At 31.0% G+C, this 12,994-nt stretch overlaps 1 protein-coding gene across 1 annotated transcript in view; it reads right to left on the bottom strand.

Annotated features, from left to right (window-relative positions):
- The window catches only part of LOC111698183 (probable phospholipid-transporting ATPase IH), a 30,595-nt gene extending 17,920 nt beyond the window's left edge, over positions 1 to 12,675 (bottom strand). The window contains exons 1-9 of the mRNA XM_023468443.1: positions 12,345 to 12,675; positions 11,859 to 11,940; positions 10,496 to 10,593; positions 10,053 to 10,140; positions 7,179 to 7,297; positions 5,389 to 5,476; positions 3,858 to 3,935; positions 3,586 to 3,641; positions 800 to 870 (exon numbers count right to left, since the gene is read on the bottom strand). Coding sequence (XP_023324211.1) covers positions 800 to 870; positions 3,586 to 3,641; positions 3,858 to 3,935; positions 5,389 to 5,476; positions 7,179 to 7,297; positions 10,053 to 10,140; positions 10,496 to 10,593; positions 11,859 to 11,940; positions 12,345 to 12,580 — 916 coding nt within the window. The 5' untranslated portion in view covers positions 12,581 to 12,675. The remainder of the gene's footprint in view (positions 1 to 799; positions 871 to 3,585; positions 3,642 to 3,857; positions 3,936 to 5,388; positions 5,477 to 7,178; positions 7,298 to 10,052; positions 10,141 to 10,495; positions 10,594 to 11,858; positions 11,941 to 12,344) is intronic.
- Positions 12,676 to 12,994: the final 319 nt, after the last annotated feature.

Below are 12,994 nucleotides of genomic sequence, written 5' to 3' on the forward strand. Positions count from 1 at the left end.
ACAGACGCAACAGATAGTAAGATTAGTAGCGATCAAAAGCACTTATTTTTCGCCGTAAGCCCTTTCATTTTTCGCGAACACTCCCTTTAAAGAGACAGTTAACTTAATTTCGAATGAGTCTCCATGTAAAGAGTTAAATTCTCGATTCACAACTGCACGTTTTAAACCTTTATCTGAGTAACATTGGAGAGGACTTTTCCCTCTTCAAGTTACTTTATTTGAAAAATATCAAGTTTATGAAGAAATCATTTGATCTCAGATAATGGATTTAAAGAGTGTTCTTGAGAATTGGAGTTTGTTGAGAGTGTTAACTTTCAATTACCTAAATGTTTTTGTATTCCCCTTTCTTATAAAGATATTTATTTTATTCAATTTGGAGGTAATTTATCAAATCTAATTTTTCCCGTTGTTAGGTGATCATATTTTGAAAACAAAAATGTGCGTTTTTGTAATGGGTATCATGCGGGTGAAATTTTATTTGCTGGGATTTTTTTCTAGTTTGTTTAAGACCAAAATGATAGTGTTTTCACACTGAACGTAAAAAAGGTGTGAAAATAATTCAATTTTGATCAATTTTTTTGGTTTGCACTTAACAATACCTTTTACAAGAACATTAATAGATATACTATTAAAGGATAACTGTAAAGTAAAATATAGATTATTGATTAAAAGGAAAGTATGTGTTGGGAAAATTACTTAATTCAAGAACGAGGGATATTTTTTTATACTGATAATTCTTAACATCAAACGTTTTTTGATTTTTCTTAAAAATCAAATTTTCTGTACTTTTTCTACTTACATTCAATACAACCGTGAAGGGTGGAGATCTCTCTCACAGATTTAGCACCTCTCGTTATACCAGGAGAAAACCTAAATATTTATATCTCGTCATATCAGGAGAAAACCTGAATATTTAGTATCTCTTGGTATACCAGGAGAAAACCTGAATATTTAGCATATCTCGTCATACCAGGAGAAAACCTGAATATTTAGCATATCTCGTTATACCAGGAGGAAACCTGAATATTAAGTATCTCTCGTTATACCAGGAAAAACCTGAATATTTAGCATATCTCGTTTTACCAGGAGAAAACCTAAATATTTATATCTCGTCATATCAGGAGAAACCCTGAATATTTAGTATCTATTGGTATACCAGGAGAAAACCTGAATATTTAGCATATCTCGTCATACCAGGAGAAAACCTGAATATTTAGTACCTCTTGTTATACCAGGAGAAACCCTGAATATTTAGTATCTCTCTTTATACCAGAAGAAAACCTGAATATTTAATATCTCTCGTTATACCAGGGAAAACCTGAATATTTAGTATCTCTCTTTTTACCAGGAGAAAACCTGAATATTTAATATCTCTCTTTATACCAGGAGAAAACCTGAATATTTAGTATCTCTCGTTATACCAGGAGAAAACCTGAATATTTAGTATATCTCGTTATACCAGAAGAAAACCTGAATATTTAATATCTCTCGTCATACCAGGAGAAAACCTGAATATTTAGTATATCTCGTTATACCAGGAGAAAACCTGAATATTTAGTACCTATCGTTAAACCAGGAGAAAACCTGCATATTTAGTATCTCTCGTAATACCAGGAGAAAACCTGCATATTTAGTATCTCTCGTTATACACGGAGAAAACCTGCATATTTAGTATCTCTCGTTATACCAGGAGAAAACATGAATATTTAGTACCTCTCGTTATTCCAGGAGAAAACCTGCATATTTAGTATCTCTCGGAATACCAGGAGAAAACCTGCATATTTAGTATCCCTCGTTATACCAGGAGAAAACATGAATATTTAGTATCGTTATACTAAAAGGTGTACATGAAAACATGAATATTTAGTATCGTTATACTAAAAGGTGTACATGAAAACATGAATATTTAGTATCGTTATACTAAAAGGTGTACATGAAAAGGTGTACATGAAAAAAGGTTCCCACTTATATTTTGAATTCTTGAACTTCTCAATATTGGCAATAAAATCTTGTGAATTCATATTTACCTAATATTAGTCATAACAAAACTAGTCCATGCAACAAAAAAATCGGATTTGGAAATGATTTAGTAGTTTTCTTTGGACATCTGCGACCCGGCATTGTAAATTGCAGCTGCCATTTAGCTGGACACTAGACACATAGACTCTATCAACCTTCTAAACTCTACAAAGGTTCTTATTTGCGTCAATCTACTTCTTCTTTTTAATTAATGATGTTTCTCTTCAGGGTTGGCAGGGCAGGGATTATTTTTATCTTAATCTTTTTATCTTTTTTATAACATCAGCTATTCACTCTGCTTGATTTTAAGGTTTTAGTCACTATTGAAACTATTGAAGATTTGAAGATACTTAGCAGAGCTTATTACCCTATTTTCGCTGTGAACATCTAAAAGATTTTAAGTTTCGTATTTATGATAATGATGTTTGCCTTGCCTCCTTCAAATATTTTTATCACTTAATTTGGACACATGATCATATGAGGAAATCTTTCTTGATTTGTTAGTATTTTTTCTTGGATTGGGGCCTGAAATATCTGAAATAAGCTTCCTTCCACTCCCTTCTAAAGGCTTAGACAAATAGCACCATAACTTAATACTTAATCTTTTGGCGAATATATACTATATGTTCCTATAGACTAAAGTAAGATAATATTAACGCTTTTAAAACACTGTTCAAGATCTCAAACAACCTGGCAATCAGTATTCGGATTGAAAAAGTTTTTGATACTTTCAGCATGCTGGCAAATGGAAACTTCTGAAAGAAGTCACCTCTTGGACTTTTTAAGTCACTTTTTAATACAGAATCCATCTTTCTCGATGCAAACATCTTCCTTATGTGCCAGTGCATGTCTATGATGAAGAAAAATATTCGTAGATTTACATAAAGAGAAGAAATGGAAGGTGGGAACCTTTTTTATGTACACCCTTTAGTTGATTATTAAAATATGTACGACGTGCTTGTCAAAAAGTAAAAGTCCATAATTTGTTTAAATATTATACTCCAATTGCAACATTCAATATACAATATGGCGTAATTGCGTCTATTTTATATTCTTCTTCAATAAGTTTTAAAAAAGTTAACTTATGTATTACTTGTTCATGTTTACTGTTTAGGTCTTTAGTTCTAAGTTATTTCCTTCTATCTTACAATAGTTACTTTGTTAAATTTTATAGGAGAGTAATTCTTCTTTGCGTCTTCTTCTAAGTAAGGAACAGAATTTAAGTAATTTCTCAAAAAAAAATATTACCCAATTACACTATTAATAATTTCGAACAAATTTCGAACAATTTCGAACAAATTTCGAACAAACGCACAATTTCGAACAAATTTCAAAAATCTTCGAACAAATTTCTCACAGCATGTTTGTAATTACGGTGGACATTAAATAAAAATAATATGTACAATGTACATTATAATCTTTAGATTTCGAGGATTAGAAGAAAATCAGCAATTTTCTAACTCACCAGTGATACACAACCTCCTTCATCAGCGTTTAAATTATGCTCTAGACACTTTTTCTTTTAGGTTAATACCATATTAAGTATAAAAAAGCTGCTTTAATTACCTTGTTTTCAGGCTGGTTTCTCCATCTAGGTTCGAAGTTTCTATAAAACACTGACCCTAAATATGATTTTCATTAATATAAGGAATAATAATATTAAATACATAAGAAATAAATGTATGATTTTTTTCGTAATTCTGAAAATTCTCCATTTAAAATCTGGATGGGATAATTAAAATTTTAAAGATGAATGTAAACAGAGAAGCTTTCCACCTGAAACATATCAAAGGAAAAACTAAGATTTATTACAAAAAAGTGAATGCATTTAAACTTACATTTTTATGTGAGCTACTCAACAACACAACGTCACAAGGCACAGTTTCATGTTCATGTAGTACCAGTATATCTCCAACCTATAACATACAGTTTCATGTTCATGTTGTACCAGTATATCTCCCACCTATAACATACAGTTTCATGTTCATGTAGTACCAGTATATCTCCAACCTATAACATACAGTTTCATGTTCATGTAGTACCAGTATATCTCCCACCTATAACATACAGTTTTATGTTCATGTAGTACCATATCCCTATAGAACATACAGTTTCATGTTCATGAATACCAGTATATCCCTTTAGAACATACAATCCATAAGTGAGTTTTTGCCACAAACTCAAATGTTTTAATCCCCTTATCTGATGGTGTAAACATTTGATTTTTCAAACTTAGAATATTTGATTAAACAGTATTCATGGTTTGAAATATCAAAGGTCTACTACATCAGGTTACATAGATATAAGGATTAGAAAATCAGAGATTATTACGAAAACTCAGTTCCTTTATCCGAAAACGGTTTGATATTTTTTTCTTCATTATAACCTTACGTATGATATAACACTCTGGTTTTAATGTTTCTATTCAAATATCCGATACAGAGATAAGCCTTGCTTGCTTGCTTAGACTGCCTTATTTATATATATTTATATATCAAACATGTTGTCAGGCAACAAACAAACAAACAGGCAATCTGACACACAGTTTAACGGAAAACTGTTTGGCAGACTTGAATACAGCTATACTGTGGGACCCATAAAACTCTGAAATAGGAAGAAAACTGTTTGATAGACTTGAAAACAGCTACAAATGGACCCATACAACTCTGGAATAGGAAGAAACAGTTTAGAAGACTTGAATCCTCCTAAAGTGGGACCCATAAAACTCTGGAATAGGAAAAAAATTGTTTAAAGGACTTGAATACAGCTACAGTGGGACCCATATAACTATGGAATAGGAAGAAAACTGTTTGGTAGACTTGAATACAGTTACAGTGGGACCCATAAAACTTTGGAATAGGAAAAAAACTGTTTAGAAGACTTGAATATAGCTACAGTGGGACCCATATAACTCTGGAATAGGAAGAAAACTGTTTGGTAGACTTGAATACAGATACAGTGGGACCCATAAAACTCTGGAATAAGAAGAAAACTGTTTAGAAGACTTGAATACAGCTACAGTGGGACCTATCTGGACAATTGATAACGATTGTGTAGTGCACAGTGCATAGAGGCCCTTTTCACATAATAAGTTTATTTAAAAGCTATAAAAACGATTGGCTTTGTAACAACATTACATAAACATAAGATTGCTTAAAAGAATTTTAGAATTCTCAAATACCCGGCATACTACCTTGATCCTGCGGCTGATCAGTATTTCTGAGGAATATACCATTGATCCTTTGGTGCCCAGACATTTACCGTTTTTTGTATCAGTGATTGCTGGGTACAGGTGACATAGGTACACAGATCAAATTTAGAATTTCGGCTCTGTACTTGTACAAGGTTAAAAACATAGTAGTTTCCTACCATGATCTGTTCACTATGAACTACAGCCTTCTTCCCCTTCTTAATAATATGAACTGGTCTCTTGTTTATCCTCGCGTCTTCTTTATGCCTAAATGGTTTTTTTGTTTGAAATATACGTATGAACAGATTTAAGGTAAACTTTTATGGAATTATTTGTAGTTTAGAAACGTTTATTGGAATTATATGTACAGTAGATTAAAGATCAACGTGTATTTGAATTATATGTACAGCATGATTAAAGATCAACGTGTATTGGAATTATATGTACAGTAGATTAAAGATCAACGTGTATTGGAATTATATGTACAGTATATTAAAGATCAACGTGTATTTGAATTACATGTACAGTAGATTAAAGATCAAGGTGTATTGGAATTATATGTACAGTAGATTAAAGATCAACGTGTATTGGAATTATATGCACAGTAGATTAAAGATCAACGTGTATTGGAATTGTATGTACAGTAGATTAAAGATCAACGTGTATTGGAATCATATGTACAGTAGATTAAAGATCAATGTGAATTGGAATTATATTTACAGTAGATTAAAGATCAACGTGTATTGGAATTATATGTACAGTTATTAAAGATCAAGGTGTATTGGAGTTATATGTACAGTAGATTAAAGATCAACGTGTATTGGAATTATATTTACAGTAGATAAAAGATCAACGTGTATTGGAATTATATGTACAATAGATTAAAGATCAAGGTGTATTTGAATTATATGTACAGTAGATTAAAGACCAACTTGTATTGGAATTATATGTAAAGAAAAACTTTTGTTGGATATTTCATTTTTGCATCATGCCATGAAACAATTTTATAAAGGTTAAACGAAACAACAAAATATTTAATTCAATAAATCTTTAATTTTATCAATAGTTTTCTCGAAATTCCTTAAAACTTCATAAAATATTTCTATATTTTTAAAACTGAGCAAATGCAGTCCATAAATTATTAAACCACTTGCTTTCATTGCTTCAAATTATTAAATTTTAAATCAGCCCAGCTTCTATTTGATATTTCTAATGCACGAATTAAAGAGAAACTACAAAACCATCAACAATATTTTTACTTTACTTAAATCATAATTAAACATGATACGGTGTATAATGTTAAATGCATACTCCTATATTAAATGCTTGACTATTTGATCTAGCAGATTAATTGTTTAAATATCAAAGGATACCACATCATGCAAAACTAACAGGAATAAAAAATTTAGAATGTGAGGCGAATAATCAGTGCCTCTTACAGAAAATGCATTGCATACATTGCATGTAGTTTTGAATAATTACTAAGCACAAGTTTAAGTCTATAATCTTCTTCAAATAATTAACAAATAAAATTCTGAAAAGGAATTGAGTCTTTGCAACAAACTCAAATTTTCTAACTTTTATAGTTTTGCAGTCTGATGTAGTGAACCTTTAATATTTCAAACTTTGATTAATTCAGAATTCTATAGTTTGAAATCAAAGGTCTACGACAATGGGTTGCAAAGATAAAGGGATTAGAAAATCAGGGTTAGTGGCAAAAATCAGTTCCTTGGAAAAAAAGTAATAACCTTTTTGTAACATAGTTTTGATAAAAAGAGGTATGGAATAAGCACCTGAATAATGTTAAAAATATAAAGGAACTGAGTTTTTGTCACAAACCCAAACTATCTAATCCCATATATCTTTCCAACCTGATGGTGTAAACCTTTGATATTACAAACTCTAGTCTTTAGACATTGGAATGAAAAGATATGGGGATTAGAAAATTAAAAAATTCTGTAAATTGAACCTGAGATAGTCTTCGTAAGCTTGTTTGATCATAGTGACGATAATAACGAAGACGAGGGACATCATCCAGGTGTACGGGGAGATGGGGGAGTCTATCAGGAGGGTTAGCACCATAGACACCTGGGAAACAGTGAAATGATAAAGGGAAGGTTCAATGATTTAAAAATAAACTGAAATAATTTTATCGTTAAAAGTAAACTGAGGATGATTAATATTGGAATTAAGCCAACCGTCCATCCGAGGTTTGCTGCAATTTCCCTTAATAACAATATTGCAATAAAAATAATTTCAAAATCGTCCATACTCCATACGGTTGCGAATTGACAGTATAATAACGGAGAAATCACCGTAAGGCCCCCCAAAAAATATTTTTAAAAGTTTTATGTTTTACATAATTTTCTTGGAAATTTTATGTTAAATTAAAATCTGATAGGCGCTTTTAAAAATATTAAAAATTAAAGTAGTTATAGCCAAATAAAGGTCCAAAAGTCTTTATTTTTACTTTTTAAAGTGTCTGGTGAGTTTTCTATTTCTAACTTATTCAATTTTCATTTTTTTAAAGCGCTTTTCATATTTGAATTCAGCATAAAATATACAAGAAAATTATGTAACTAAATATTTTTTTTTGTCCTTACGATGATTTGAAAATTTCAAAATTGTTCATTCGGTTTTGAAATTTTTTTATTGCAATATTTCTATCAAGTGAAAACGCAACAACCTCTGGTAGCCGTGGGCGGTCAGCTGATTTCTGAAAAAAGTCACAAATCAATCATTCTTACTGTAAACGTAACCTCATGTTACTCTTTATTAGGGCTGGGCAAGTTAAAGACTTTTTTCAAGTCATTCGTTAGCGGTATAGTTAAAATAGTAAAAAAAAAACCTTTCAGGTTGCAGTTCCTTTTTAAATATAGATTGACATGTCCGATTCACAACCGTAATCTTAATGATCAAGAAGGAATGAAGTATTGATTTCTTTTCTTTTAATGTTTATCTTCAGTTGGGGGTTTTCTATTAAAGTGACTGGCGGATTTCTTGTTTCAAAAACAATAGAGAATTGAACACTATTCAAGATAGAAAAGTGACGATATCTTCCTCATTTTTGATTCGATAAAGTTAATTTCTAAGGGTACCTTTGTGAATCAGGCATGTCCCTATTTTAAAAAGGCGTCACTTAAAATGAAAACGACAATATAAATGAAAATATCGCAATGTAGATACATCGACATTATAGATATGTTTTCCCGTTCCAATTTTAATTTAATTTTGATTTTTTAAAGAAAGTTTTGATTTTTGAATTACATAATGTCAAGTTGTTTCCTTTAAATACTAAAAGCTCTAATTTTCTTATCCTTATATATATTTGTAACCTGATGGTGTAAACCTTTGTTATTTAAAACGTATGCTATAACAGAATTCGTAGATTGAAATATCAAAGGTCCAGGGTTTAGAAAATCCGAGTTTGTGGCAAAAATTCAGTTCCTTTCAAGATTTCCAAATGAAAAGGAAAGTTTTCTTCAGAAAATGTTAATTTATTTATATTTTATATATTGTTGAGTAATAACCAGAAAACAATGGAATAGGATGACGACATTATAACAATATTTAAGTGTAATCGTTGTTGTTACAAAGCAAATAGTTTTACTAGACACTTAATAAATCACTAATTTAGGGAAATAGGTCTGCTTACACTGCATACTTGCTGTGTCCATGCTCATTGAAATTTTTACAGTTTTAACTTGATTCTAAAAGTCGTCTTTCTATTTCAGAGTTTTCTGGTTATCACTGTATATTTATCATATTTATTCAGAATGTTTGCTACATTTTATTTTTGGATATTTGGCAAAATTTTGTCAAGTATAATGTTCAAAAATTTAAATATTAGGAAATAAAGGAAATAAGTATTTAAACGTAGCGGTGTCTGGCATAGGTAAACTGTTAAAGCAAAAAAAAGAAAAGTGTCGAATTACAAAAAGAAAAATTGTATAGTTGGTAAAAGTGTAAAAAAAAACTTATATATTAAAACATTATTTATGACAATGAAGAATAAAAAGTATTTGTAAAAATGCGTCACAGTTTGCAGTTTGTCGTCGACAAACAGTTTTCAAGGACTCTCTAGACAATATCATAACATTGAAGAGTTGTAAATGGTTTAGCCTCGCTAGAATTAGCTTAAACTAGCTAGAATTAGCTTAACCTAGCTAGAGTTAGCTTAAACTAGCTAGAATTAGCTTAAAATAGCAAGAATTAGCTTAAATTAGTTAGAATTAGTTTTAACTAGCTAGAATTAGCTTAAACTAGCTAGAATTAGCTAAAACTGGCTCAAATTAGCTCAAACCAGCTTAACTTAGCTTAAAATAGCTTAACTTGGCTTAAAATAGCTAGAATTAGCTTTTACTTGCTAGAATTAGCTTAAAATAGCTTAATTTGGCTTAAACTATACTTAGATTGGCTTAAAATAGCTTGAATTAGCTTTCAATAGCTTCACTTGGCTGAAAATAGCTTGAATTAGCTTACAATAGCTTAACTTGGCTCAAACTATACTTAAATTTTCTCAAAATAGCTTGAATTAGCTTAAAATAGCTGTACTTGGCTTAAACTAGCTTAACATGGCTTTAAAAAGCTTAACTTGGCTTAAACTAGCTAGAATTAGTTTAAACTAGCTTATTTGTGCTTAAACTATAGCTAGAATTAGCTTTTACTATGTTAAATTAGGTCAAATTAGCTCAAACTAACTTAACTTAACCTAACTAGGCTTAAAATAGCATAGCTTAACTTGGCTTCGAGCGACCAACTATATTATAGAATATTCATAACAATAATCTTAAAACCTTTATCTGAACAAGGATGACGAAGATATCCTTGTTTTCTAGCTTACCAGAAAGTAGAAGTTAGCTCCTCTTCTGAACTGCTCTAAAAGATTAAGAACAGGGAAGCTGAGAATAGTATACTTGGCAGACTTAAATCTAAAATGAAATAAAGATTTGAATGTTTTTTATTTTCATCGTTTTTAAATCTCTCCTTATCATTTTCTTATATTTTTAAAATTATTTCCTTAACATTTACTTTTGTTTTAGTTTGAAAACCCTCTGCTAAAAATACAGTTTTATAACTGTTACCCGGTGAAAATTGTCTTCAACGTTTTAATTTAAATACATCATCAAATTCTTCTTATTCTTTCCTGAGAAATTTTTTAATACATTCATAATTTTAGAAACTTGTTCAAACCTTGAACGGAAAAAATCTATTTGTGCACTGGATAAAATACTCGAACATAACCATGGAGAAAATGTGAAAATACAATAAATGAAATGAGCTCACTTGTTTGGCTTAAATTTGATTTCTGTTTTGTCAGTGTCAATTTCTAACTTTTCAAGGATTTTTCTCCGATGTTTGTTGCGCAGTATAACTCCTCGTTTCTAAAAAAAATATTATTATCATCTTAAAATGCAAAAATACATGAAAAATGCATTTAACTAAAAAACATATTTTTGCACTTTTAGATTAGTATTTTATTTTAACTTCTCCCACAGGCTAAACAAATGTGCACTTTTACTTGTTTTCTAAGTGATCTATAGATTGCAAGCTCTCAAGGAAAGCTCGATGGTAATTAAGAAAAAAAAAATTTAAGACTAAACCGGAACAAAATATTTTTAGTGTGCTTTATGTAGTTCTTGTGTTTACCTGAAAATTTGTTCTTATGTCTTAAAAATGTAGTACTTGTGTTTGCCTAGAAATGTTTTATGTGTTTACTTGGAAATATGTTCTTGTGTTTACCTGGAAATGTGTTTTTTGGTTTACCTAATTATATGTTCTTGCGTTTACCAGGAAATGTGTTCTTGTGTTTACCAGGAAATGTGTTCTTGTGTTTACCAGGAAATGTGTTCTTGTGTTTACCTGGAAATTGTTCTTGTGTTAAACTAAAAATGTGTTCTTGTCTTTCCCTGGAAACGTGTTCTTGTGTTTACCTGATAATGTGTTTTTGTGTTTACCTGGAAACGTGTTCTTGTGTTTACCAGGAAATGTGTTCTTGTGTTCACCAGGAAATGTGTTCTTGTGTTTACCTGGAAATGTGTTCTTGTGCTTACCTGATAATATGTTCATGTGTTGACCTAGAAATGTGTTCTGTGTTTACCTGGAAGTGTGTTCTTGTGTTTCAAAAATGTAGTACTTGTGTTTGCCTAAAAATGTTTTGTGTGTTTACCTGGAAACGTGTTCTTGTGTTTACCTGAAAATGTTTTCTTGTGTTTACCTGATAATGTGTTCTTGTGTTTACCTGATAATGTGTTCTTGTGTTTACCTGATAATGTGTTCTTGTGTTTACCTGAAAATGTGTTCTTGTGTTTACCTGATAATGTGTTCTTGTATTTACCTGAAAATTTGTTCTTGTGTTTACCTGATAATGTGTTCTTGTGTTTACCTGATAATGTGTTCTTGTGTTTACCTGAAATTGTGTTCTTGTGTTTACCTGAAAATGTGTTCTTGTGTTTACCAGGAAATGGGTTCTTGTGTTTACCAGGAAATGTGTTCTTGTGTTTACCTGAAATTGTGTTCTTGTGTTTACCTGGAAATGTGTTCTTGTGTTTCCCTGGAAACGTGTTCTTGTGTTTACCTGATAATGTGTTCTTGTGTTTCCCTGGAAACGTGTTCTTGTGTTTATCTGATAATGTGTTCTTGTGTTTACCTGGAAATGTGTTCTTGAAAGCCAATCAAAGTTTCTGTCCCATCTCCAGGCAGGAAATTCAAGCCTCGGCGACCAGATAAACCTGCACATACATATCCTATGTGTTCTGTATCCTATATTCTTTTTTCTGTGTTCTGTATTCCGTATTCTGTATCTTGTGTGCTCTGTGTTTAGAATACAGAATAAAGAATACAGAATACAGAATACAGGACAGATAATACAGAACACATAATACAGAATAATACAGAATACAGAATACAGGCTACTGCATTCATTTTGTTCTGTGTCCTGTATGCTGTGTTCTGTTTTTGTTGTTCTAAAACTTTTAGGTTTAAACTTTTCAAAGCCACCGCAAAATAATTTTCCATGATGATAAGATTCTAAACTTCTAAAATTTTCAAACCTTTTTCTGTAAAAGTTTACTTTGCAAAAATAATATCCACAGAAAAAACTCCATAAAAAGGTTTAAAACACTACAGGGTTTACCTGGTTCTGAGTTTGGTATACTGGTGTGAGATCCTACTCTTGATATTATTCCAACTCCAGTCTGAATCTCCTAGACACTCCTCCCCCTTCCCTCCCTCTATATCCGGGGCTATCATCCCTCCATAGACCTGGTTCGGAGCCCGTCTAGGTGTAGAGCTAGACCTAGATCTAGATCTTACCCCCTCTCTTCCAGACCACGGAGTCTTATCATCAAACGAGTAGGCCCGAGTTTTCATTTTTTTAACATCTGAAAAGATTTTTAACACAAATTCCGTCGCAAAAATCTCAAATATTCCTTTAATCTGCAGGGTGGCCAAAATGTACGAATTGTACGGATTTTATTTTTTTAGCCCTAAAATTATACGGATTCTACGGATTGTACTGATTTTATTTTTTAAGCCATGAAATTGTATGATTTTACGGATTGTACTGATTTTAATTTTTTTTAGACCTAAAATTATAGGGATTGTACGGATTGTACGGATTTTTCTTCAAATTGTACGGATTGTACGGATTTTTAGTCTGGAAGTACATATTCCCCCTTTTTGTTGACTCATTTTAGCAAATTTGCATGAAAATTTTCAAAAAAAAAACTTGTCAAAAAGAAGTTGGTTTAACTTGTTTTCTTCATTCTAAATAATATTAGGTTG

Source organism: Eurytemora carolleeae, unplaced genomic scaffold (assembly GCF_000591075.1).
Source record: "Eurytemora carolleeae unplaced genomic scaffold, Eaff_2.0 scaffold21, whole genome shotgun sequence".
In the NCBI taxonomy this organism is placed as follows: domain Eukaryota; kingdom Metazoa; phylum Arthropoda; class Copepoda; order Calanoida; family Temoridae; genus Eurytemora; species Eurytemora carolleeae.